Source organism: Fukomys damarensis, unplaced genomic scaffold (assembly GCF_012274545.1).
Source record: "Fukomys damarensis isolate Sample0158 unplaced genomic scaffold, DMR_v1.0_HiC HiC_scaffold_33, whole genome shotgun sequence".
NCBI lineage: Eukaryota > Metazoa > Chordata > Mammalia > Rodentia > Bathyergidae > Fukomys > Fukomys damarensis.
In genome coordinates, this window is record NW_022900945.1 from 51,305,175 (window position 1) to 51,332,928 (window position 27,754).

At 41.0% G+C, this 27,754-nt stretch overlaps 1 protein-coding gene across 2 annotated transcripts in view; it reads left to right on the top strand.

Annotated features, from left to right (window-relative positions):
• The first annotated feature begins 6,740 nt into the window (after positions 1-6,740).
• Fcgr1a (Fc fragment of IgG receptor Ia) overlaps positions 6,741-27,754 on the top strand; it is a 28,128-nt gene continuing 7,114 nt past the window's right edge. Inside the window, exons 1-4 of one of the 2 annotated variants that reach the window (XM_019206393.2) lie at positions 6,741-6,889; positions 15,342-15,449; positions 15,923-15,943; positions 16,721-17,035. In XM_019206393.2, coding sequence (XP_019061938.1) covers positions 6,883-6,889; positions 15,342-15,449; positions 15,923-15,943; positions 16,721-17,035 — 451 coding nt within the window. In that variant the 5' untranslated portion in view covers positions 6,741-6,882. The remainder of the gene's footprint in view (positions 6,890-15,341; positions 15,450-15,922; positions 15,944-16,720; positions 17,036-27,754) is intronic. The other variant, XM_010616340.3, reaches the window with a different exon arrangement.

Here is a 27,754-nt window from a genome sequence, read left to right on the forward strand (position 1 = left end):
TTTTTTTTTTTTTTTTTTTTTTTTAGCTCAACGAAGTATTTTTCAGTGACATCTAATATGATAAAACCTAAACTTAATGCCCTCCTCTAACTCATCCCACTCCGATTTTTATGACAACAGGACTTTTTTTTTAGTTTATTTGTTTTGAGACAGGGTCTCCTCACTATGCAGTTCAGGCTGGCCTTGAATTTGTGGAGATCCTCCTGCCTCAGCCTCAGAAGTGCCAGGATTACAGGGATGCGACACCACGTCCAGCTGACGCTAGTACATTATTAAAGCATAAGTCTCATGAGGTGCACATCATGATGAATTCTGACAAGTGTAACCATTACCTAGTTCAGGGAATAGACATTTTCAGTAGCCCAAGAAAGCTGGGGGAGTCCTTTCCCATCAATTCCTCACTTTCCCTTCACTTACACCATTCTGTTTTCTATCACCACACATCAAAAAACATTCTTTGAAATTTACACAGCTGAATACGATTTCTTTTGTTTCTTTTTTACTTCATTCAGCATAAAGTTTTTGAGATGTAGACATGGCGTTGCTGTATTATTTTGGTGTTATTGATGAGTCCCTATTTTTAAAATTCCTAAAGTCTCAAGCATGCCCAGGAGACTAGCTAGGCAACATCATGTCTACAAAATGTGGAGAGCATGCAAAAGGACAGGCTAAGAGTTTTATTACACTTATTAATCTTTTATCACGACCAGTCCTACCTGGAAGAGAAGTATAAATACTGAAATGCAAAGAACAGGGAGAATCTTGACCCAAATTTGCTGAAAAAACCAGTTTGTCTTTTGTGAAATATAGCTTGAAGAGAAATTGACTATGGTCATTTGATGCTGAATAAAGTTTAAAATCTTATCTAAACTAGTGCTCAGTTCTAATGTTGACCTTAAATCTGGGGCATATGGTAGCAGTCTCCAACAATTTGGGGCATGTACTTGATGCTTACACTTTGGAGAAATACGTACCACAGCTTCAAATCCGCACTGTGCCATTCCACTATTTGGGTGACATGCAGGAGACCGTCACCCAGGTAGGTGTTGTGAACAGCAGGATGGTAGCCAGGTACCCAGAGCAAAGGGGCACTCAAAACCAAGACCTGGGATCACCATCATAAAGGATTCAAAGGCCCACAGAAACAGACTACCTGGAAGGTCAGCTCAAGATGTTTTAGTGATATGTCCTCAAAGGGAGAGCTATCAGGGTCTCTCTCTCTCTCTCTCTCTCTCTCTCTCTCTCTCTCTCCCCTAGACTCAGAAGCAATGGGGCAAGCAAGCATGGACCAAAACCTCCAAAACTGTCAGCCAAAACAACTTTCTTTCTTTATAAATTGGTTATCTTGGTTATTTGTTACAATAGTGGAAAGCGAGCATCTTGGTTACTTCCTCATTGCTGGGACAAAATACCTAACACACGCAAGTTAAAGAAGGAAGAGTTTATTTCAGCATACAGTCTGTAGAGGTGTCAGTCCATAGACAACTGCCTCCAAAGCATAGCAGAGGGGGCGTCACAGAGGAGAAATAGTCTATGGCAGAGCAGGCAGGAGGCAGCAAGCAGCAGTAATGAGCTTATCTTTCCCTTTCATGCTATCCAGGCTACAAGTCTATTGGTGGTGCCACCCACACCTAGGGTGGGGCCTCCCATTATCCATACCCAGAACTGTGCTAAACCAATCAGTGGACTAATCTGGTTATCACAGCCTTAATCTATATACACACACCCCAAGAAATCCCACCTATGAGCCCAAGGTGCTTTGGGGGGAGTCTAGATACAAGCCATAATACCAAGTATTTCTTAAATAAAGAAAAATTTAAATATTACAAGTTAGACTTTATTGACATTAAAAATGTCTTCTTATCAAAAGACCCCAATAAATGAGTGAGTGAAAAGTCAAGCCACATACTGTGACAAAATATTCACCAAAAAAAGAACCTGTATCCGAAATATATAGAGCTCCTACAATTCAATATTAATTGAAACATTCATTTTAAAAAACTAGACAAAAACTGGGCCAGGGATTTAGCGCAGTGGTTCCGCTGCCTGCCTCCCAAGTGCGAGGCCCCAAGTTTGATCTCTGGTACAAAAAAAAAAGAAAAGAAAAGAAAAACTAGACAAAAGCTTAAAAAGATACTGGAGAAAAGAAAATATACTCAATCAGCACATAAAAGATTGCTCAAAGGCATTAGTTGTCAAGGAAAGAGACATTAAAATCACATTGAGATGCCAATCAACCAGTAAAGTAGCAAAAATGATAAAATCAGAAAATACCACATCTTGGTGAAAAAGTAAAAGTATCAGAAATCATACATTTTTAGGGGGAATGTAAAATGTTCTACCACTTTGGTTTGACAACCTCTTTCCAACTTAAATATAAGTCTCCTTTGTTCTTAGCAGTCCTTCACCTAGTTATTTTCCCAAGAGAATTGGAAACATATGTGTGCACACACACACCAATTTTTATGACAACTTTATTCACAATAGCCCAATTACAAACAACCCAAATATCCATTGTCAGGACACTGATAAATAAACTGTGGCATATCTACCCAAGTGAATACTGTTCAGTAATGAACATGGAATGAACACCTAATATATTTAATAACATGGGAAAAACTCAGAGATATGATGCAGGAAGAATTGGATAAATTGTGCTTCTTATATGAGTCCACTTACAGGGAATTTCTAGAAGAAGCAAGAATAATTGAAGTTGTAAAATATCAACACAGTAGCTTCCAAATAACACGCAGATGATAATGAGAACAAAGACACTGATTTCACCAATTTAACATTATTGATGACCTACTAAAGCCAATCCAAATACAGCAGGGAGGTAGATTCCTGGCCCCTTGGCTGGTTTTTCATGCTGTTTCTGCCTATGCGATGAAACTTGACTAGAGAGAAGTAGAAAAACCACAGCATGGGAGGCAAGAATTCCACCACCAAGCCACCAATGCCTCTCTTGGCTAGGATGTGATCAGAACAACAGAAAAAGAGTATTCAGGAAGATTAATTCTTGCCCAGAGTTTTGTACTATTTGTTTGAGTGGCTGGTGTTGGCTAAAAAGTAACAAAGCCTTCTAAACCTAGGGTTTTAATAGGCTATTTATAGCAGACAAAACTATAAATTTCAAAATATCTGATTGTATGAGCGAAGTATTAACTTGGAAAAAGGCTCTTTCTGACTACCTAACAGGACCCCCCTCATCAAAAAATCATGTAAGTCTCTTGTTTCTAGTCCTACATCTTCAATTTTTAACCTCAAACTGCTGCCTTATTGGATCTGAAAAGGTGACTTAACCTGTAGGAAAGGTAAGTAAAATTCTAATTCAGGAAAGGAACAAGAAATAGAATCAGCATTAAAATTAGAAGAGGAACTACAAAGCCTGAATCAACATTAATATTATAAAGAAACAAATTTGGGGCTGTGTAGTTAGTCCTTTGTAACAACTGGTTATGTTTCTTGAGTTAAAGGCCAGTCTTTGCAATATTATTGTTACATATAATATGCCTGCTTTTAAATCATAAAGCAGTTGAAGAGATACATGATGGAACCGGGTGTGGTGGCACATGCCTGTAATCCCAGCACTTGGGAGGCTGAGGCAGGAGGATCGCTGTGAGTTCGAGACCAGCCTGGGCTACATAGTGAGTTCCAGGTCATTCTCAACTACATTAGTGAGATCCTGTCTCACAAAAACAACAACAACAAAAAAATAAAAAATAAAATGATAGAAAAAGATTAATAATGCTGGCAATCAATATTTGCTTGGGAGAATCCAATCTACTAAATTAGTATGCTTTTGGTTTATTACCTACATAAGAAATATATTGTTTCAAAGAAATATTGAAGGTTAAAATATTATCATATTGATCTTTTGTTTAACTTGTAGAGGGATTTAATTCTCCTGTTTTCCAGGGGGAATTAAACTGATGAGAGGAACTGGAGAGTAGCTCCAACTCACCCTCTTTGGACCAATTCCTGTTCTTAGGTTTCAAGCTTCCTCTATTTATGGATAGTAGACACATGACTTCCTGTGAAGTGTCTTTATATTCTATCCATAATGAGTATTGGTTTCAGTTCTGTTACCCACACGTGGCTGTTCAATTAATGACTTTGGCCACAATGGCTATTGAAAAAGTTATGCCCCTTTTTGGATGACTTTTTTTTTTTTTTGGTACTAGGGATCAAACTCAGGACCTTGCACTTGCAAGGCAGACAACAGAACCACTGAGCTAAATTCCCAGCCCTTGGATGATTTCTTTATTTTAGCGAGGTGATTCTTATGCCCAAATAAACAAAATATGCTATAAAGAATTATATTTGAGTATTATGGTTTCAAGAAAACTCATTGTAGAAGAGGCTTTGTGTGAGCAGATGTGTAAGGAAGTGGCCAAAAATGGGATCCACCCTTTGCAAACTGCTTTTTGGTGATGAGGTTAGGATTCTGCATTTTGTTGTCATTGTTGTTGTTTGTTTGTTTATTTGTTTGCTTCCTGTACTGGGGATCGAACTCAGAATGTTGGGCTTGCAAGGATACTGAGCGACTGAGCTAGATCCCCAGCCCAAACCACACTTTATTTGCTGGCCTGAATGGTCTCTTCCCACAAGGGTGTTAAAAGGAGGGGCTGGAGGAGGCCTGAGGAACTTGCTGGATCTTGTTGTTTCTTGTTCCCGACAGCATCAGTCCAACAATAACTTTTCACCCTTGCAGGGGGAGTTGCTTCTTGTTTCTTTTCTTTCTTTCTTTCTTTTTTTTTTCTATAATCCCAGAGCAAGCCTCATGACACCCCCTATAGTCACCATCAGCAATCTCAGGCACCTTCTTGTCAGGGGTCTGAGTCCCTGCTCCACCGGCTGCCTGCCCTGAGTCCTAGAACTTCCAGTAACTTCCTGCTCAGAGGTCAGACCCCCAGCCCCAGGGGATTTTTTCATCCAGGTTACCCGAGTTCTAACTCAGCTGTATGTATTTTCCCCGAATCCCAGCCTGATAACTGCTTCCTATAGTTACCATCTCTACGTTATATCACTGCCTCCTTTTGCCTTTTCAGACTTTGAACACCTGTTTAACGTCTCGCATTAATTTTTTTCTGCAGACTTTCTCTTTTTCCTGTTTAGTTCCCAAACAACACAGCACTACCCATCATTTTACTTGATGCGACGGTCTATAGTCAGAATATCATGTGAAACAGCTTTGAATGCCTGAATGAACCCAAAGCAGTACCCTACACACACACACACACACACACACACACACACACACACACGCTGTGAACAAGGGGGATGACAGGTGCCATCATCTATAACTCTTCAATCAGTGGGACATGTTCACCATTTCACTGCTCTTTAGAGCCTTACTGTTCAGTTTCTACTGGAGGAAATTACTAAGGAAAGGAAAGTGTTAAACCTAATTCCGAATGCCTGCCTGGTGCTGCATCTCCCCCCCCCCGTCCCCTTCTACCCACAACCAAGTCTTGTGTTGCTCCTTTAGTAAATAATAAATCTACAGGTGCAAGAACTGTACTTACTTATTTAATTTTTTGTACCAGGGATCAAACTCAGGACCTTGTGCTTGCAAGGCAGGCAGCGGAATCACTGAGCTAAATCCCCAGGCTAAATTTTGTTTCTTATATAAATTTCGTTTCTTGAATTAGTGTGATTTATATCTATGGTGTATCTTGAGTCAACTTTTCTCATTAAAATAGTTGGCAATTTTTAAATTTAAATTTTCACTCAGTGCAAGGGCCTCCAAATATAAAGACTCTAGGTAAATATTTGTGCACAAGGCACAAAATCCAGATGGTGCCAAGACAGACTAAGATTCCTGCTTCTCAGTTTGATTATAAACTTCTCTGCATGGACAGAATTGAGAAAGGGGAACGTGCTGATCGGCTATGTTTTTATTTATTTATGTATTTGTTATCCAGCATTTACTGTTTATCCAAGTATCTTTGTGAAGCAAAATACAGGTATAAGTGAAGCAGGACTGGTAATTTCCCCCCTAAAAATGTTTACATTCCAATTAGGGAAGCGTAGCAGGCACCTCTGCCCAGTATTAGCAGGCTGTAGCGGCACAAGCTTCTTGCCCATGATTCCATAATTCGGCAGTGTTCCATTGGAAATGACAGAGCTTGGCTGGCTCACTCCCCTCTGAATTACCCGTGTGTTCTCTTCGGCAAAGATATAACAAGCTTGTGCCCTCGTTCTGCAGTCCCGCCTGCTCGATACTTCTCAGCAGTGTCAGCCGATGAGTTTCAGGGAGACTTCTCCCTCCTACACACCTCCTTCCCTCTCTCATTTTAGTGATTGAATGGGTGCTCAGAAGCTCAGAATGGGTGAGCATCGGCTCAGAAGCTCCCCCTTCTCACACTGGTAATGGAAAAACCCTGGGCGTCCTGGAGTCCTTTGTGTTTGCTGCCCAGACCAGCTTAGATCAGCCCAAGACTCGGTTTCTCTCGAGTCTGTCTCTGTGTCTCTTTTAATCCCCACTTTCCTATCTCGCCGAAGTCACACTGGCTTTCAGGAGGCCGGGAACACGTCAGGGGTCTCTGGCAACTCCCGCTACCCTTTCCCTGTAGAGAAGTAAATATATTGTTTGTGAAACAAACAAACTATTAAAAGGAATACGTGATAGGGCCCGGGATTTAGCTTCGTGGCACTGTGCCTGCCTGGAAAGTGCAAGGTTCTGAGTTCGAACCCCAGTAACAAAGCAAAACCAAAAGGAATACGCAGCACAGTAGTCCAAACTACTGCGACGTAGGACGCTAACACAGGAGGACAAGAGGAATAACTGGAAGAAGTTGGAAAAATCCAAGAGATCTTCTTGGAGGGACACTTAGAGGAGACGAAAGGCGGAAGGAGAGCCGAGGACGAGGGAGGGTGATGATACGTACGTAGGAAAATGCCAGAATGAAATGCATTATTCCGTATCACTAATATGGACTAATACAGTTCAAATGAGGTTATCTTGGAAAGATCTAAAGAAAACAAAGTGACCAAAGCCATAGGGAAGCTTTATAAACAGAGCAGCCTTAGTTCCCTTTCCCGTCATTGCTCTGTCGTGGTCCCCATTTCTCCCAAACGACGTGGAGATTTTTGTTTAACGTTGAATTTTTATCTAAGGCTGAAAGGGAGCGAAGAGGGAGCGAACGATTTCTCGTGCAGTGAGGACTCATTCCAGCAGTATTTATAAGTCAGTGGACATAAAAGATTGATTAAAGGGCACCCATTCAATCACTAAAATGAGAGAGGGAAGGAGGTGTGTAGGAGGGAGAAGTCTCCCTGAAACTCATCGGCTTGGGGAAGTGAGTCTCGCAAATCTGCCAGGCAGGAAGCTGTCTTTCTCCAAATGAGTTTTCTGAACTGAACTGTGGCCATCTGGTATTTGAGCAAATATAACCTCATTTCAAAATGAAGAAGGAGAATAATGATGAGGTCCAGGAACTTCTTGTCCCCCAGACCTTTAATCACATGTTTAATTTAGCATCCTGGCCATAGTTCTTGAAATTGTAGACAGGGTAACGATGGGGCCATGCAGGGACAATAATGTCTGAAGTCAGAAGGACTATTTTTTTTTTGTTCAGTGCTTAAAAATATTGTTACATTGTCCTCCCTTGCGTTATCAGTATTATTATTATCATTATTATTGTGGAACTGGGGATCAAACTCAGGACCTTGCACTTGCCAGGCAGGCGCAGTGCCTCTGAGCTAAATCTCCAGGCCACTTGCACTATTCTCAGTGAGAAATCTGATCTCTATATCTTTTCCTCTGTAATATAAGATGTATTTGTCCTCTCTGGCTGTTTTTGAGATTTTCCTCTCTATCATTAAATAATCAGTAATTTGACTATGATGTCATTCATTTTCTTCAATTTTTTTGTTTATTGGTTTGAAGGGTTGTTTTATTTTGTTTTTGTGTTTGGGTTTGGGTCTTTGAAATTTTTGGATGTGTGAATTTATCATTTAAGAGGGAAAAATTATATTTCCCCTGTCCTTTTGAATTCTCAGTTGGGGGCTGGGAACTGAGCTCAGTGGTTCCGCTGCTTGCCTCATAGCACTGAGGTCCCAAATTCAATCCCCATACCAAAAAAGAAATAAAGAAAAAAGAAAACCGAAACACATAGATTCAACCACCCTTGTAAAAGAAATACAAATTGAATTCTCAGCTGGGGCCCTTATAACAAAGAACAGATTAACAAGAGAAAAAGATAGATACCTAGGGAAAAATGAGTGACTCAAAATGGTGGCCCAAACAAACAAACAAAAACCAAAAAAAATGGTAGCCCAGGAATTTGGCAAATATACTGTAGCAGTATCTTTAACTATAATAAAAAAAAGGATATAAGTGAGACAAGTTGTGAGAATTTGTCCAGAGAAAGCATGATAAACAAAAGTAACTTTTGTCATGCATATTTAAACCAGTGCCTTCTCCATTGATAGAAATCTTTTGTGATTTAGTCATCTTTCTCTTCCTGGAACAGGAAGGAAGACATCATTACTGCAGATAGCTAAGTTAGTTGGAAATTATTATACGGCAGTTAGACAAAACTGGGCCCTCAGCAGAGGAAGACAATTGAGACACATTCATTGGTCAGCATTATAAAAAGAAAAGAGGTACTATTTCCCCTAGAGATGAATATCAGTAATGGATATTCCAAGTAGACATCAATCTCCCTACCCCACTTCCTTTCTGGAAAGTCCTTGTACACGACTTGTATTCCCATTTGATCCCTATTTAAGCAATATTGCATGGGTAACTGTACTCGTGATTTTATTGGTTGATCATGGTTTTTTCCCACCTCATGCCCACCTTGTAATTTTCCATTGGGTCTTAAGTTTTGTCTTACTTTTTTTTCCCCCTGGTCCTGGGGATTGAACTCAGGACCTTGTGCTTGTTAGGGGAGGCACCAGCTACATCCCCAGCCCTTGTTTCACCTTTTACCCACCTTACCATGTGGCTTTGCCGTATAAAAACCTTTGAAAAGTGGGGTGGGCAGGCAACCCCCTTTCCTTGAATTTCAGATATCTAGAAGGATGGGAGTGTTAACATTTCCCTTGTTTGGATTCTTTTTGCTTATTTGGATACCATTTTTGGTATCCTATGTCATCATTACAAAGAGAATTCCTGTATAAAAGGTAAAACTGCCTATTTTGTTTGCAGAACTTCTATGTTTGCTGTCAAAAATAATCAGCTCAAACCCTTATGCCAAAAAAGGACATATATTAGGGTAGCATATTCTGGCCTCCTAAAATACTTTTCATCAAGTTTGTAGATTTGGGAGTATTATTCCTTCGAAAAAATTTTTCTATGCACCATCTCTCTTTTCAGAGTACACATATATTATACCATTGAAGTTATCCCATACCTCAATGTTGTTTTTTATATTCTTTTTAATCCTGTTTCATTTTGCTGTGTTTTCACATTTGTTCATCTTTTCTGCTATAGCCTATTTTTTTCTTTTTGTTATTATAATTATTGTAATGAATAGTTAATGGATTTCACTATATAAATAATACTTTTAAAAATATTTATTTATTTACTGAGATGGGATCTCACTATGTAGTTCAGGCCGGCTGTGAACTCATTATGCAGTCCAGGCTGGGCTTCAACTGGCAGCAATCCTCCTGCCTCAGCCTCCAGAGTGCCAGGATTAACAGGATTGCAGGCAGGTGCCACAACACCTGACATATATTGTACTTTAATCATCTTCACGTTTCCTCCTCTTACCCAGGCTGCTTCTCTATCTGATCCTCTTCTTAGTCCCTAATAGTCCTTCCACTTTTAGATAGTCTTTTAGTGTTGTTTTTGTTTCCACATTTGAGAGAAAAAGTATAATACTTCTCTTTCCATGTCCGGTTTACTCTGCTTAACATAATATTCCAATTCTACCCATTTTCTTGCGAAAGACAGGATTTCATTCTTTTGTATGACTACGTAATACTCCATTGTGTATAGATGCCCTGTTTTAATCCATTCGTCTGTCGACAAGCACCAGGCTGGTTCTGTGGCGGTCCAGCCGTCACAACACAAACATGCCTGAGTCGGGGAGTGAGGATTGAGAAAGGAAAGAACACTCAAGCCTGAGTGGAGACCAAGAGAAGTCTGGTTTATTTCTGCAGAAACAGCTTTCCTTAAAGGCACAGCAACAGGGAGCACCAAGCAATCATCTCCATCATTTCTTATGCAGAAACCAGATTTTCTGACTCCTACAGATAACACCAGATCTTTGGCTATCTCTTTGAGTTCCTCCCATCGCAGGGTCAAAGAACAAATAAGCTTAACCCACAGAGTCCTTGAAAGGTAACAAATGCTACATGGCTTGTATGGGTACCTTCATTGTAGAGGAAGAAGTTTCCTTTCAAATGTCAAATGCCAGACAGCCATGGCGGGCTCCCACAGGCTCTATATCTTGGCTATTGTCTTAGTTACTTTCTTATTGCTGGGACTGAATACCTGACATTCACAAGTTAGATAAAGAAAGGTTTATTTTAGCTCACAGTTTGTAGAGGTGTCAGTCCCCAGTCAGCTGGCTTCACGGCAAGGCGGCCTGGCAGAGGGGCATCGCAGACAGAAGCAGGCCATGGCCAGGCAGGCAGGAGGCAGGAAGCAGCCCGCCTTCTGTCTTCTCACCCCTTTTATCCCAAGCCTGTTGGTTGGTGCCACCCACACCCAGGTGAGTTCTCTTCAATAAATCCATTGAGCTACACAAGAACTATGGTAAACCAATCAGTGGGCTAATCTAGTGCCACACCCATGATCCAGCCACTCCCAGAAGCCACACCTAGGAGTGTGTGAGACTTTGGGAGGATGTCTAATACAAACCGTGTAGCAGCTCTTGTGAAATAAATGTGGATATACAGCTATCTCCTTTATATGCTGACCTTCCCTTAGATATATACCCAGGAGTGGTATAGGTAGATAACACAGTAGTTCTAGTTTCATTTCTTTGAGTAACTTTTGTACCGTTTTCCATAGTTCCTGTACTATTTTACATTCCCACCAACAGAGGTAAGAGCTACTTTGAATCAGAGTGGTGAGAGTGGTCGAACTTGTCTTGTTCCTGATCTTCACAGGAATGCTTTGTTTTTCCACATTCACTATGATATTGGCTGTGAATTTGTCATATTTAGCCTTTATTATATTGCGGTATGATCCTTCCACACCTTATTTATTCAGCAAAGGATGTTGAATTTTGTTAAAGGATTTCATTTTTTGGTACCGGAAATTGAACGAGAGTCCCTGCGCTTGTAAGTGGCAGAACCACTGAGCTAAATCCCAGGCCCTGTCAAAGGCTTTTTTGCATTTATTGAGATGATCATATAATTTTAATCCTTGGCTGTATTTGTGTGCTAATTACATTTATTGATTTGCATATGTTGAATTATCCTTGTAGTCCCTTCAATAAAATCAGTTTGATCATAGTATTTATTTAAATTCAAATTGCAAGTGATTTTTAAATTTTTGTCTCTATGCTCATTAGTGTTATCACTCTATAATTTTCTTTTTTGGTTTGAGTTTATTTCCAACCGGACTCTGTAGTGTAATTAATCTCCCTGCAGCTTCTTTGGCTGTGCCTTGTGAGTTCGGGCACAGAGCATAACATATCGGAGTCAGAGAGATCCACTGTCTCAAGTCTTGTGAGCACGGGGAAACTTTGGTACTTCAAGCAGATGTGGTGTAGGCAGTAAAGTATATGGGATGTGTCCTCTGTGGTTACTCCTACTATGGGGGTGGTATCAAGAGTTGGGGATTTCCAGTCAATAGTAGCTCTATTACTTGGCAGGGATATGGTGCTGTTCCAGTCCTGTTGAAGGGCGCATAGCTCTTGCCCTCTGGGTGGAGAATGATACAGATCTTGGTTCTTCATAAGGTGGGGGAAGGCTAGAATCGCAGCTCTCTCTCCTTGCAGTTTAACCTTCAGTCTTATCAGCCCTATGCTATCTGACCAGGAGCGTTCACAATCGACAGAGAAGAACAGGATAATGGTGTCGGTAACCACTGGGCTTTTCTGCAGCTCCTGTGGGTTATCTGATCAGGAGTAGGACCTCAGCCTCCCCTTAGCCACGCCCACCTAGGAACAGGTCAACAGTTGGAGTAGAAGTGCCCACGACGGGTCAAGTGGGACTTGGTGGCTGGAGCTGGGCTTAACTCCTCTCAGCTGAACTGGGAGTGTAGCTCAGACACAGAGCACCTGCCTGTTGTACGACAGGCTCTGGGCTCAATCTCCACCGCTGAGGGAGGAGGGAGAAGAAAATGAAGCGGGAAAGTAAAAGCAGAAATAAAATAAAAATGAGAAAAAAAGCAAACATCAAATTAAAACATAAGAATGAAAAATTGAATAAAAACGTAAGATAGATGGAGGGGAAAAGAATGAGTCCAAAATTCCTCCTAGCCACAAGCGCTCAGAAGCACAGCAAGGGTGACTGATCTCAGGCTGTGCAGATCCAGTCCTCTGATCTGCTAAGGTTGGACCTTGCCAGGTATGGGTGTGGGGCCTAGTGGGTCTGGGCTGCAGCTTGCTGAAATTCCTCTCAGCTTTCACCAAAGGAGTTAGGGAAGACTGTGAGCTGTGCCATGAGTTTCTCACTGAACGGGTTCTCAGAAGCTACTTTCTAAATTGACCCCCTCTGAATCTGTGAGCGGCACCTGGAAAGCAGCAGGTGCAGGTATTTCTGGGCTCTTTCTTCTGCATTCTAATCTGCTTTTAACAGCATCCAACATATTGGTTTCCATTTCTAGAATCTGTGCTTGGATGCTCTTATATCTTCCATGTTTAATTGAGCGAAGACTTCTGAGTTCTCTGTCATGCACTCCATGAATAATGAAAGTTTCCTTTCTGACTTTTAGGAATTGGCATTATCCCCACTCCTCTATGAATACTGGGTACTGTTCTACCTAATCATTTTGAGTGGTTCTTTCCCAGACCTGGGGTAGTTGAGTCATTAACATTATGCAGCTAATTTCTTTCTTTCTTTCTTTTTTTGAGACAGGGTCTCACTATGTAGTTGAGACTGACCTGGAACTCACTATGTAGCCCAGGCTGGTCTCAAACTCACAGCGATCCTCCTGCCTCAGCCTCCCGAGTGCTGGGATTACAGGCGTGCGCCACCACACCCAGCATATGATGCTAATTTCTTGAAGGAGGATTCTCTGCAATTCTCTCAGTGGGCACTTTTCTCTTTTCTAGTTCTTTGGCCTGTGACCTCCAACCACTTTGGTCTCTCCATGCTTTCAACTCCATCTCCCCAACTCAGGAACTCCCCTGGGCAATGCTTGAATCCCCTCTTTTCGCACTGCAGCCTGAGGACACTCTCAATGCAGTTAGGGGGGCGATCACAGAGCTCTTGCCTTTTCTTCTCCATCTCTCAGGGATGAGGGGCCCATTGCCTGATGTCCACTATTTTAAAAAGCACCATTTCGTGTACTTTATTTCATTGGTTTGTTTCAAGTGAAGGGATAAATCCACTCTCTGTAACTCCATTTTGGCTGGAAATCTGGTACGCCATTCACAGCATTCTAGTTAGAAACTTCAGTGATGAGTTCGTAAACATTTGTTTTGTTGTAGACTATTAACCATTTACACATGTATTATGCATTTTTTTCATACTTTTTTCTTTTATTGAATTTATTGGTACATTTTAGGTATACAGTACAATTACATTCATTATTGAGATCCTGTACCTTTATATGACAGGTCTTGGTTCTCATTTTTCCCCCTTGTCCCCACCCTCCCTTCACCCCCTCCTCCCCTCCTCATTTACAAACACTTTGTTTCCATTTTTTCATATTTTTTCCCTTATTACCTTTCCCCTACCCTTCCCATTTTCCCTACACCTTTAGCCCTTTTCTTCCTATTTCACATGGTCAGTTATCTCATCAGGATCTTATGTACTATTATAGTTTATTCACACCAGAGAAACTATTTGGTATTTACACATGTGTGACTTATTTATTTCACTTAGGAGTATATCCTCAATATGTATCCATTTTCCTATGAATGAATCTAATTTCTCATTCTTTATGGCTGAGTAGTATTCCATCTCATAGAAAAACCACATCTTCTTTATCCAGTTTCCAACTGATGGGCAGATGGGCTGTTTCCAAGTTTTAGCTGTTACAAACTGTGCTGCTATAAACATGGGTGCGCATATATCACTATGGTATGATTCTTTTAATTCTTTTGGAAAGATACCCAGCAGAGGGATGGCTGGGTCAAAGGGAACCTCCAGTCCCAGCTCTTTGAGGTATCTCCATATTGATTTCCACAGTGGTTGCACCAGTCTGCACTCCCACCAACAATGGAGAAGGATTCCTTTCTCCCCGCAACCCAGCCAACATTGTTATTGACTGATTTCTTGATAGCAGCCATTCTTTGTGGGGTGAGGTGGAATCTATGCATTCTTTAATGTGTGTAAAATACTGTACAACTTTTGCTAAGTTCTAAAAGGGAATAAAAGTTTTTTTCTTCCCTTGGTGTGGAACATGATAAAGGAAGTGGGAAGAGTCTGTGGCCAACCTCTTCCTTCACCTACCTTCCTGATACCCTATCTTGACAAACTCCTTTCTGTCCTTGTCACCATGATGCTGAAGGTATTTCCTGACCCACTAAAATGGTGTTGGCTTGGGTGTCAGGGAGGATCATGAATTTTCACAGGCTACGAGCCGACAAATCATTGTGTCTACTCCCCCCATGAGCAGTACTGGGAGAGACTTTCAGAACAGGGCTGCTCGTTTGCAAGGACTCACACCATCAGGCAGTTCCAAAGTTGGTGGAGGAATTCATGTGAAGAAACTCTGTTGCATATGCAGCTGTTTTTGAAAGCCTAAGCTACACAAATGTTTGACTCCTTCTCCAATCACCCTCCTCCTTTTGATACAGTAATATAAGGACAAAATCAAGATGCAGTGAATTTGCCATTTTAGGAATGATGGAAAACGTATATACAAAAGTAAAGGGTGAAATTGATGCATGAATGGTGAAAAAGCTTAGGAAGGAATCTCAGGGTCACATGGGAAAATTAGAGGAAGGGATCGAGGAATGTATACAAATTAACAAAAAAGGGGAGGTCAGGAAAAGAGGAATCAGGCAAGGTCATCTCAAATTGAGACAATAATGAAGGGAAAATATAATCAGAATAGAATGTCATTAAAATTTAGTCCTTCCCCCTGGACTTTGAAAAATCGTAACCCCCCCAGTCCAGAGCCTCAAACAGAGTGGTGTGTGCTAAGGGATACGAGAACGGAAAAAGCATGCTCCAAAAATTAGGAACGTATTTCCCAGAAAAGCACATGATGAATGTGGTCCGAAAAAGTCAACTTCCTTCCTCTTTTCTAATCGTAGCCTCGGGGCCTCCAGCAGAACCTCCTCAATGTCTCTCACGGAACAGCTTTCACTGCCCTCTCCGGCTTAGAGGGAACATGTGGTTTCTGACGGCTCTGCTCCTTTGGGGTAAGTTGAACTCAGGGAAATGGCTAGAATGATATAGGCTCTGGCTATCAGGAGTTAAGATGTTTTTTGTTTTATTTCCCTTCGATATATTACACTAGAAATTATGAGTATGGAGACAACTGCATCTGGGCTTTGATGGTTTGTTTTTTTGATGCTTACTATAGCGAAAGCATAAAAAGGGGAGTGCAGAGTCAGCATTACACCTGGGACTCTCATGTTACAATAAAGCCCCATTTCGGGTCCACAGAAGAGCACTTGCTTAGAATGTGCCAGTCCCTGGGTTTGATCCTCAGCCCTGAAACAAGAAAAGTCAATCAGTAACCATCAGTTCTGTCAGTACTTGACTTTGGGAAAGGAAGAGAGACTCTCAAGAGAGCTAAGGTATTTCCTCAGAGTCTATATCAGTCGTGCTGCCCGATTCATCATTGTCTCCCGCCAACAAACTGATGTCTCTCTTCTCTGGTCTCTTGCAGTTCCGGTTGGTGGGCAAGTGGGTGAGTGACCTCCAGCCCAACTTCTCTTCTACCACTTTTCTACTTCCAAAGGTTGAGTCCCATCAACCTAAAGAAGAGAGTGTAGGGAGAGGATAGATAGGAGAGAGATTTGTAGATGACGTAAATTCCCACCCCCATTCAGAGTGTGATTTTGACAAAATCTTCAGATTTTCCAAATGAGTCCTGACTGCTGGACTCGTGTATATGCAAGAACAGGAATGGGCCAGAATTGCAGAAATACCGAAGTAGCTCTGCTGGGTTCTCCAACAACCCCCAACCAGTCCCCTTCACAGGAAAACTGAGTTGGTTTTTTTTCCCAGCAGAGAGAGCCAGGAACATAGAGAGATCTTCAAGGGAGGCGTTTCCATTGCAGAAGCCGTGAGGTTCTGGGCTTTACTCACAGAGACAGCACAGCATCAAGGACAAAAGGAAACTGGCTCCAGTCTGTTGTCCCGGCCTAAAATGCTGCTTCTCACCTTAGCAACAGGGAGAACGAAATCAGTAACTGACACCCTCCTCAGGGACCGGGTAGTCACAATACCGAGATTAAGATTTAAGAACATAAAGCTCTCTGCCACAGGGTTTACATGCTCTTAGAGGCTCTCTTTTGTGGTTTCCCACTTGCCTATTTTTTTTTTTCAAATTAATCTAAATATGCGTTTTTTTCTTCCCTTGGCTTTGCACTAAAACTTCCCAATCACTGGGAGCCATTCCCTTTATTCCGCTTGATTTTGTTATTGTTCGTTTCTTGTTTTTATTTCTGTTTTTATACCCAAGCGGACCCCACAAAGGCGGTGATCACCCTGCATCCTCCGTGGGTCCATGTGTTCCAAGAAGAAAATGTCTCCTTGCGTTGTGAGGTGCCCCACTCAGCTGGGAACAATTCCATACAGTGGTTCCTCAATGGTACAGTCATCCAGACCTCGACTCCCAGACACAACATCACCGCAGCGAGCTTCAGGGACAGCGGCGAATACACGTGCCGGATGGGGCTCTCGGCACGAAGTGACCCGGTGCAGCTGGAAGTCCACAGAGGTGAACATGGCATGGCTAGAAATCTCAGGCCTCCTTTGTGCGGCTTCCAGATTGTGTGTACGTACGTGTGTGTGTACAGCTTTCAGCTCTGAGTGCCTAGTAGATGGAGTGGAGTCAATATACCCAAAAAAACATCACATAAGATCCAGTGTACCCCAGCTGGGCCCCGGTGAGTTCCGGTGAGTAACTGGAGAAAAACTCAGATATGAGGATTTTATCACGATTCAAAGTTTTTTATGCCAGGACACAGTAAATAATAAGTCAGGCAAATGTATAACAATGAGTAATGAAATCACCCTAACATCCAGTGACCCTAGTCCTATAAATTACCTTCCACAGAAGCAAAACTATTAGTAGATATTAGTTTTCAAAAAAAAATCTGTGGTTGATAAAATATAGATACACTTTTCATCATTTAAAAAGAAGGTCTGTTGTGTTCGCTTTGGCAGCACATATACTAAAAAGAAGGTCTCTTTATGTCAATAAAGATTTCCTTGGGCTGGGGATCTAGCTCAGTGGTTCTGCCACCTGCCTACCAAGAGCAAAGTCCTGAGTTCAGTCCCCGGTACCAAAGAAAAGAAGAAAAGATTTCCTTTTAAATGTTTGTTGTATGACTACACCATGATTTACTTAGCCATTCTGCTGTTAGTAAACATGTAAGGTGTCCCCATTCTACATTTACAAGCAATACTGACTGCTATAAACATCTATATTATACACACAGTCTACGCAATTCTAATAATATTCTAAATATGAAACCATGTGAGACCTTAATAAATAGAAAGAGATAAACAAACTCACCACCCTCTTAAATCTGTAAGTCATTTCTATTTGTCAAGGGATAGAGGTGCTATATTCTTGGGCAAAATGTTTTTATTATTCAGGACAAAACATGCAAAATATTTAGTTAGTTAAAAGCAAGGAGGGGCTGGGGATTTAGCTCAGCGGTTCCACAGCCTGCTTTGCAAGCACAAGGACCTGAGTTTGATAATGCCAAAGGTATTGCATGGTAGAGGTTGAGTTACACTCATGCAGACTGTCTTGCTTTGAGGAAATGTGGTTTTGCTAAGGAAACATTGAGAATGTCCAGGGATGGCCAGGGGTTGTCCGTGTCCCTTAGCACTTTGAAAATCAGTTCTTAGGATGAAGAGATAAAGGAAAGGTGGAGGCAGCTAACACAACTGTTCCAATAAGAGATGTTGTTTATTTTGGACAGAAGTGCTCCATGGGTCAAATGACCAAAAAAAAAAAAGGTCTTGGCCTGGGAAGAGCCCATTTTTTTCTCGGTGTAAAGTATAACTTACAGACAATGTACACCCCAATGAACTTTCACCGTATAAACAGCACCCAGATCACACAAACAGAACATTTCCAGGGCCCCAGAAACTTATAATTAATTTCTAGTCACCACCCCCAACACTGACTTCTAACACCATAAGTTTTTGTCTATTTTTGAACTTCGTATAAGAGCAGTGCATGGTACAGTACAGGAGGTACTCAAAAATTTTAAGTCTGGCTTCTTTACGTCAGCACTGTAATTGCAACATTCATGCATGTTGTGAAATTGAAGTTAATTGTTTCATTACTCATGATAGTACATGTTTTTCCATTCTACTGATGGACTTGGGTTGTTTTCAGTTTGGGCCTCTTGCAAATAGTACCGCTGGGGTCGCTTTTTGACAGGTTCTTTTGTTATAGGAAAGTAACTCCCGATCTGTTAGACGTGTTGAGGTTGTGGGTGAGGACACCAAAGGAAGGAGTTGAGGACAAAGGAAGTTAAGAATAGAAAAATTATAGGAGAAAGCCCCTCAGATGCAAGAGGGGGACCTGAAAGTGGGTTGCTGCTGAGGCTCTTTGTCTAGTGGATTTTTATACAGAGAAATCACCTTATAGTTTACCTTGGGTTTACCTTTAGGGTTACAAGTTCAGTTACTTAACTAATATTGATTTAATAGAAAGCCAAGGCATGTCCGGGTGTGGTGGTGCACACCTGTAATCCCAGCACTCGAGCTGAGGCAGGATTGTTGTGAGTTTGAGGCCAGCCTGGGCTACATATGAGTTCAAGGCCAGCCTGAACTACACAGAGAAACCTTGTCTCAAAAACTAAAAAGAAAAAAGAAAATAAAGCACGTAGCAAGGGTACATAACATAGAGAAGAACAAAGCATTTTTCTGGAAGGGGTGGGAGTGAGGGTCAGAGAGTTTGGTCATCTGTGTAGTGTTCATTGTGTTGCTTTTATGTGCTTATTATATTGTTTAGGCTTTTTGGACCAAATGGTGTAGTTACAGTACAGCTTTGAGCTGTTGTTTATCTCTGGGGAGGATTGCAGCCTCCCATCATGCCACTGTCTTGGGGCCTAGTTTTCACCCCTTAAGTACAGGCCTGGTTTATCTCATCTCTGTTTTGATTCTATCTTGGGCTTGGCCTCTTTCTTAACTGCCTATCCACCTCTATCTAGTTTAGCTATCTGTAATATTTCCTCCTCTGAAGAGCTATCTCTAACTGTCATTAGGGGGCCCTCGGTAGATATCAGGAATTTTTGTTTTGTTTTGTTTTTGGCAGTAGATAGCTTTAAACCTAGAGGAAACAAAACCAGACTGTTCAGCACACAGGGTCCAAATAAGATTAGGAGAATAATCACCGCTATGGTCAGTAAGAACTTTTGCCAGTCAGAGCCAGTAATTGCCCCTTTTTTCGTACCGGGGATCAAACCTGGAATCTTGTGCTTGCGATGCAGGGGGAGGCACCACTGAGCTGGATCCCCAGCCCAGTAATTGCCTTTTATAAAGAGGATATAGACAGCATCTAAGGGGCCTCTGGATCGGACATAACTTGTTGGAGGTCATGGAGAACCAGAGGGACGTTAGCCAAGGAGTCAGGAGATATATATATCTATATATATCTATATATATCTATATATATCTATACACACACACACACAACATTTGGCTTTTATAATTGTACAGTTTTTGCCCTGTATTTTCCCTAAAATGTTTAGGGTTATCCAATTTTGGAGGACAACCTGCCTCATTAATTTGCCTTTTTATTATGGTGTCATTTAAGGCCTGTTGGGTATAGTTAATGTCTCTATGTGGAATATAATATCTTTTAATCCCAGGGAAGGAACAAAGATAGCAGCTAAATGACCATTCCAGTGAAATCTATTTTGAGATCACTGGGGCTGGATATAGAATAAGTCAGTGTTTTTAACTTACCTACCTTGTAACTAAGCATATCTTAAAGAATATCTCCCTATTTGTCTTGGGGTAACCAAGGCTACAGATGGGTCTCACCAAAAGATGCCATTGGGAGTACACTATCCAAATTTGGGGCAGCTAAATCTAATGTGTTGTAGACCAATCTTTAATCTGCAGTGTTACTATATGTGTATACTAATCGTGTGGGGTAATTCTCATATATTCAACGACATTGGGTCAATGTGAGTAAGTGATGTTTGTGTTCTCAACATAAGGGTGCCTTTTGACTGAGGCGTCTTGCAGGGAGAGTCAGCCACATATAGCCATCCCGCACCTGAAAGTATCTGTCTTCTTATCTGCGGTTATTAGGTTTAATATGAGGCCTTTTGACTTTGGACTGATGAAGGAAGCTCCTCATGACTGTATGTAGGCCTCTGTGGCACTGTTAGAAAAAGCACAATTATGTCCTGGGTCACCAAGGGCAAGCGTATGTACGGGCCATTTTGTCACCTGGTAATGGTGAGCTATTTTATGAATTAACAAGTTTTTTTGTAACTGATCAATATAATCTTGTAGTTTGTTTAAATCCTCTTCTAGGGAAGGAGATGTTTACCAGCGAAGTCTTGAGGTATTTGACAAGGGAAATAGGCCACCAACCCAGCATGATGTTTGTTTTTATGATTTTGTATATACTTTTGTTGTTGTTATACCGGGGATCAAACTTGGATCCCTGTGCTTGCAAAGCAGGCACCAGAACCACTCACCTAAATCTCTGGCCCCGATTTTGTATATTTTTGAGCTTGTATTTAAAAGGAGTTTGAGTTTCACTTTTTAGGCTGTATAAGAATAACTATTAGGAAAGCAAAGCAGCATTTTAGACTGTCTAAAGAGGTGACTTATTTTTAACAGAAGCTCTAAATTTTTTACTGGCTTACAAGACTATGTAGATGCCAAGCTACACACTCTTGGTGCTGACCCTAGCTCCCAGGGCTTAAGTCAGATATGGTGTATCTAGGACTCCAGACCTGCTATTCTGACAGCTGAGGGAGTTGACAAGATCACAGTGTATGGTCCTTTTCAAGTTTGCTCTAGGGAAGGAGATGATGAGGGAAAGACTTTTCCAGTACCAGATCCAGGGTGTATGGGACTTTTTAACTCTTTAGGCTGGGCCATGTTAATTGTTGAAGAGACTGTTGGAATTTAGCTAGTCAAGTGACATATTTTATTAAAGTGTGTGTATGTGTTTAATCAAAGAAAAGATTGTTAATGAGGAAAACATCTTAAAAGGCCCAGTATTTGAGGTGTATTTTAATCAGGGCTAAGGGAAGCAAGTTAGGCCATTGTAGGTGGGTTTCCTAAGCCATTTTGTGAAGGTGTCTCTTAAGAGTCTCATTAAAAAAAAAAAAAAAAGTTTTTGATGATTAGGGTCTCTAAGCACAATGAAGATGATAAAGAATGCCCAATACCTGAGAAACACCCTGGGTAAATGCTCCCTTAGAGGAAGGCACATTGTCACTTTGTAGGCTCTTAAGAAGCCCAAACCAAGGGACAATTTTTGAGACAGAGACCTTTACCACCTCTCGTGCTTTTTGTCTTGTAAATTAAGAGCTTGACCCAGTTGGTGAAAGTGTCCACCCAGACAACCAGGAATTGGATCTCCTTATTTTTCGGGATGTGAGAAAAATCAAGTTGCCAGTGTTTTCTAGGCTATCTACCGTGTCTCTGTGCGTCTGGAAACACAAATTTTTGGTTAAGGGAATTGGGTTTTTTTGACAGTTATGTATTTTTATTACTTATTGTGTGGTTTGAAAGGGACCATTTTTTAGAAATAATTTTGAGGCCATTTGATGAGTTTTATCTCTCCCTAAGTGGAATATTTGACATAGAGCTTGAATGACCTTTCATTGATTAGCAGCTCGGAAAAACAACTTGCCATCCTCAGACTGTAACCACCATGATGGAAGGAATTGACACTCCCAGAAAAGAGTCCACTCAAGGTCTGCTTGAGAGTAGGTCGGGTTTGGCCTGAGGGCCCTTCCCAGATCATGGGAGCTTGAAGGAGGAGGCCTTGGACAACCTCTTTTGCAGCTGCATCTGCTGATCGGTTACCCTGTGACACCTTATCAAAACCTTTTGGCTGTCTTTTGTAATAAATTATTGCCACCTTTGAGGGGCAGTAAACAAACAACAGGAGTTCATTTAGTTTTTTTATGATATTTTATCAAAAATATCAACCCAAAGGTTGTTGAATATTTTCTCCCCCATGTGGTTGCAGGGGCATGTAATACTAAGAAGGCATACTTTGAATCAGTATAGATACTGACTTTTTGTCCTCTGTTAAATTGTAAGGCTCTTGTCAAGGCCATAAATTTTGTTACTGTACATGAGTTTTAGGAGTGAGCGAGGAGATTTTAACTATCTTTTGTAGAGTTACTGTAGTATATTTGCTTTTTTGTGTGTTCCTTTGTTTTGTTTTGGTTTTGGTACTGGGGATTGAACTCAGAACTTTGCACTTTCAAGGCAGGTGGTGGCTCCACAGAGCTAAATCCCTGGCCCTTGTTCCATGTTTTATATAAGAACTATTGTCATAAAAGAGTAAAATCAGGCTTTGTGAGGGGCATATCTAGCAAATCTTCCCTAGTGAAGGGTTATCTGTTTGCAGTCATGTCTTAATTTAGGATTTTCTTTTTTGGTAGGAAGGTGGCTGGATTTGAAGAGGAGAAAATTCTTATTTGAAAAGCTTGGTACTGAAGCAGTCAGTTATCAAATAACTATAGTCTCTCTTTAGAAAATAGGGGTCCTGCCACATTATGAGGGTTTGAATACAGTAAAATTTTTGCCTAAGTTCAGTTTAGATGCTTCTGGTACCAAAAGAGCCATTATAGCTATAGATCTAAGGCAAGCAGGTCATCCCCTTGTTCTGTTTAACTTCAGACTCAGATACCTTATAGGCTGTTGAGTAGGTCCCAGATCCTGTGTGATTACGCTCACATCCATATCCTGTCTTTTATCAACACAGAGATTAAAATGGTTTCCTCTTGGGAGACTCGGTGCTGGGGGAGTTTATTTAAGCTTTTGGAATGAGGTCTGGAAGTCAGGTTCCTAAAATAAAATATGGTTATCTGGCTTTTGGGTTTCCTTTATTAGTTGGTAAAGAAGCTGTGCTATCTCACCGTATCCCGCTATCCATAGGCGGCAAAAGCCTGTGGTTCCTAGGAATCCTCTTAGCTGTTTTAGGGTTTTAGGCTGTGGAAAGGAGAGTATAGTTTTACCCCTCCCCCATCTTTGGGGGTTTTGTTGGATATGGCGAAGTCCAAATATTTTGTTTCAAGGCTGAAAATTTGTGCCTTGGACCTGGAGACCTGGTAACCTGTATCTGTTAGAAAATTCAACAGGGCTGGGTGCTCTGGTTGGAGAGCTCCCCTGAGGAGGTAGATAACAGTGCATTATTTACATGTTGCAGAATTGTGGCTTGAGAGAATTTGAAACAAGCCAAATCATGGGAAAAAATTTGTCCAAAAAAGTGAGCACTGTCCCTGAACCCTTGAGATAGCACAGTCCAAGTCATTTGAGAAGCTTGGTCATTACCGTTTTTTAAAGCAAAAATAAACTGGGACTCAGGATGTAGAATATAGAAAAACACATCTTTTAGGTCCAGCACTGAAAACCAAACAGCATCTTTAGAGATCTAGGAAAAAAGAGTATATGAGTTGGGCACTACCAAGTAGATGGGCACTACTGTCCCATTTATCAGTCTAAGCTCCTGTACCAATCCCTACTCTCTATTGGCTTTTTGAACTCCCAAGATCTGAATATTTTAAGGGCCGATGTAAGGTGTAAGCAAACCTGGTTCTCTTAAATTGTCAGTTAGGGGTAACAGCCCTTTCTTAGCCTCTGACCCTAGAGGGTATTGTCTTTGATGGGGAAAAATAAGAGTCTTTAAGATGTATTTGTACTGGAGTGAATCTTATTGCTCTTTCAATTTTTTTTTGAGTTATCCATACTTGCAGATTAACCTCAGTTTTTATTAGGGGGAAACAGAGCACTTGGTTTGGATGCATATACACTATGGCATGTAAATAGGATAATACGTCCTACCCAGGAGGGGAACAGGACTCTTAGACATAACCAGTAAGGAAGGAGTAGAAAAGAACCCTCCTAGATATAGTAGGTTGAGAAGAAATATCAGACCAACTCTTTTTACTGTTATATGCAACTTGAAGGGGGCGAGGTTTAAAAGAAGAACAGAGAGACTAGTGCCTGTATCTAGCAAGAGCCTAATTTCTTTTTTTTTTTTTTTCCTGTTGTTATAATTATGTGGAGATCTTCAGCGGAAATGACAGTCTAGACAGAAGGAAGTGAGTGCTTTGGGATTCCTTAGTTTTGTTGAACCAGCTGGCAAGATGGGTATGGTCCCTGGGACCTTTGTCTCTGAGAGCAGTTCGGCTTCTGGCGGTCTTTGCTGCGGACAGGGCATGGCTCCGGGGACTTTTTGTTATGGTGGTTCCTGCCATGGTTTCTTAAAGAGGCCCAGTTTCCTACCACTATTAGAAGTAGGTGTAGATGAAGGGCTATCCTTGAAATCTCATGAACAGACTCATACTTAGCTTTTTTTAGGGCTGTAATTGAGGCAGCTGCTTTTGTTGGTCTCTGTTTTTTCCCCTTGGCCTCCTTCCAGTCTGCGTTATAAAAGACTGAGCTGGCGATGTTTGCCAGAGTATCAAGCCAGCAGTCTGGGCAAACTATGTGATGGATTTATCTGTAAGAATAATTTGGCCCTCCACTGACTGAGGAGACCTAGAAGTGCATTTAATCAGTGTCTCCTGTATCCATTTGAGAAAAGCTGAAGAATTTTTATCCTTTTTCTGGTTGATGATTGACAATTTAGAGTAATTTAAAGGCTTGGATCTAGTTTTCCTCAGGCCCTCAAGAATACAGGTCTGGAAAATTTTCTGTTCCAATCTCTCACTGTAGAATTGGGCCATTGGTTGGGGGCCTGGTACCCACCTGAGCTTCCAGAAAGGCACTGTTAAGAGAAAGCCCCTGCGGGGGCGTGTCCTGAAAATGGGTTATTGCCGAGGCTGTTTGTCTAGGGGGTTTTATACAGTATAATCATATCACAGATTAGCTTGAGTCAAACTACTACAAGTACAGTTACTGAGATAATACTGATCTAGTAGACATAGAAGGTACACAGCAAGGGTACACAGCATGGAGAAGAATAAAGCATTTCTAGAAATGAGGATGAAGCAGTGTCAGAGTGTTCTAGTCATCTAAGTATTTGTTGCTTTGTTTCTACATGTTTGTTGTGTGGCTTAGGCTTCCTGGACCAGACAATGCTGATATAGGAGAAATGTATCTCTCCACTGTTAGATGTCACGTGTGCCAACAGTGTGTCCCCAAATATCAAAGAATGAATTACAACAGATGGTGGAGATTAAGAGTAAGAAAGGATTATTGAGAGACAAGAGGGGTCCTGAAAGTGGATTGCCATGGAGGCCCTTTATTTGGGGAAATTTATAAAGCAAAGTCTCAATGTGGATGGAACATAAGTCAAACTGTAGTCAACCTAGCAGCTCCCAGTGTCAGGGTGATCTGAACAAGTTCAAATAGGCAGGAGTTCAAACCAGCAGGGAGCCAAGTTCAAGCCAGCAGGAGGCACACAGGGTGTTGCAAAACTAGCCTGAACTTCACTGAAACTAGAGGTACAGGCTTGTTGGGATTATCCACTACACCACCATAAATCTACAGCTTGCTAGGATTAATCAAAATGGATCTGGACTCTGTCTGCCCACTCTATCTTCATAATAGCAGAGAAATGCCCTGCAGTGGCAATTTTTTTCTTTTGTTTTTTTTTCTTTTCCTGTTTTTGTTTTGTTTTGCTTTGTTTCTTGATTGTTCTTGTTTTTATATGTGTCAATATTGTTTCTAGTTTTCTTGTGGTTCTCTTCAATTCTTGTTTTTATTTCTTCCTTTTCTCCCTCCTGTCTTCTTGACCAGTTTCCCTGAGTTTGTGTAATCTCCCTTCGTCCTCCAGCCCTGCTTCTCATCTTTTCCTCTTCTTCTATTTCTCTATTTTTGACCCCAAATTTTCCCCCTTTTAAATTTTTTCCCCTGAGGGTAAAATTACCATATTGAGGGCATACTTACTGCATACAATTTTCTGGTTTCTTTTAGGTTTTGTTGTATAACCACAAATATAATTCATAGGGTTAAAGGTAGCAAATTAATAGTTACCACAGTATGTCATTGTCTGGGCTGAGTTTGATGCTATTGTTATTGCTTTAGCCAAGGTGACATTACTCTTCTAACCAGTTGTTCTTTCTGGCATGCCAAGTCTGAGACTGCCTAAGGGTCATAAACAGTACTGTAGGCCAGTGCCAAAGAACTAGAGGCTAGGCCAAAGAGGTACCAGCTTCTCACCCCTAATAAAGTAGAGGTAGAATCTCGCAACAGACTTAAAACTCAAAAGCAGCTACACCTGGAAGGCATCTCTGAAAAGCAGTCATTTTTCTAAGGGTTCAAAATAATGGCAATAACGCTACCTGCCATAGGCAATTTACAAGCATCAACCTGGGAATTAAACTAAAAGAGGAAAAAAAAGAAGAAGGAGAAGGAGGAGGAGGAGGAGGAGGAGGGGAGGGGGGGAGAGAAGAAGAAGGAGAAGAAGAAGAAGAAGAAGAAGAAGGAGAAGGAGAAGGAGAAGGAGAAGGAGAAGGAGAAGGAGAAGGAGAAGGAGAAGGAGAAGGAGAAGGAGAAGGAGAAGGAAATGAGACAAAACTTAAGCAAGATGCTGACAGAAGGACAAAAACCACATGATCTTCTCAATAGATGCAGAAAAAGCATTTGACAAAGTACAACACCATTCATGATAAAAACTTTACATAAAATTGGAAAAGATGATCTTTATCTCAATCTGATAAAAGCCATCTATGCCAAACCAACAGCCAGTATCATACTAAATGGTCAAAACCTGAAAGCTTTTACTCTAAAATCAGAAACAAGACAAGGATGTCCACTATCACCACTCCTACTCAGTGTAGTTCTGGAAACATTAGCCAGATCTATTAGGCAAGAGAAAGAAACAAAAGGAAAAAGGATAGAAAAGAAAAAAGTTAAATTATTATTTGTGGATGATGTGATACTCTACATAGAAGATCCCAAAAATTCCACCAAAAAACTTCTACATTTATAAATTCAACAGCATAGTTGGATACAAAGTTGACACTTCAAAAAATCAGTAGCATTCCCATACACAAATAGCAAACTCACTGAGAGAGAAATTAGGGAAACACCTTTTACAATAGCATTCCCAAATGAAATACCTAAGAATCAGTCTAATGAAAGAAGTAAAAGAACTGTACATTGAAAACTACAGTACTCTGAAAAAGAAGATTGAAATGGATACCAGAAAATGGAAAGATATCCCTTCTTCTTAGGAAGGAAGAACCAATATATTGAAAATGGCTATACTTCCAAAATTGTTATACAGATTTAATGCACTCCAGATCAAAACGCCAATAGCATTTCTCACAGAATTAGAGAAAACAATTCTAAAATTTATTTGGAACCAGAAGAG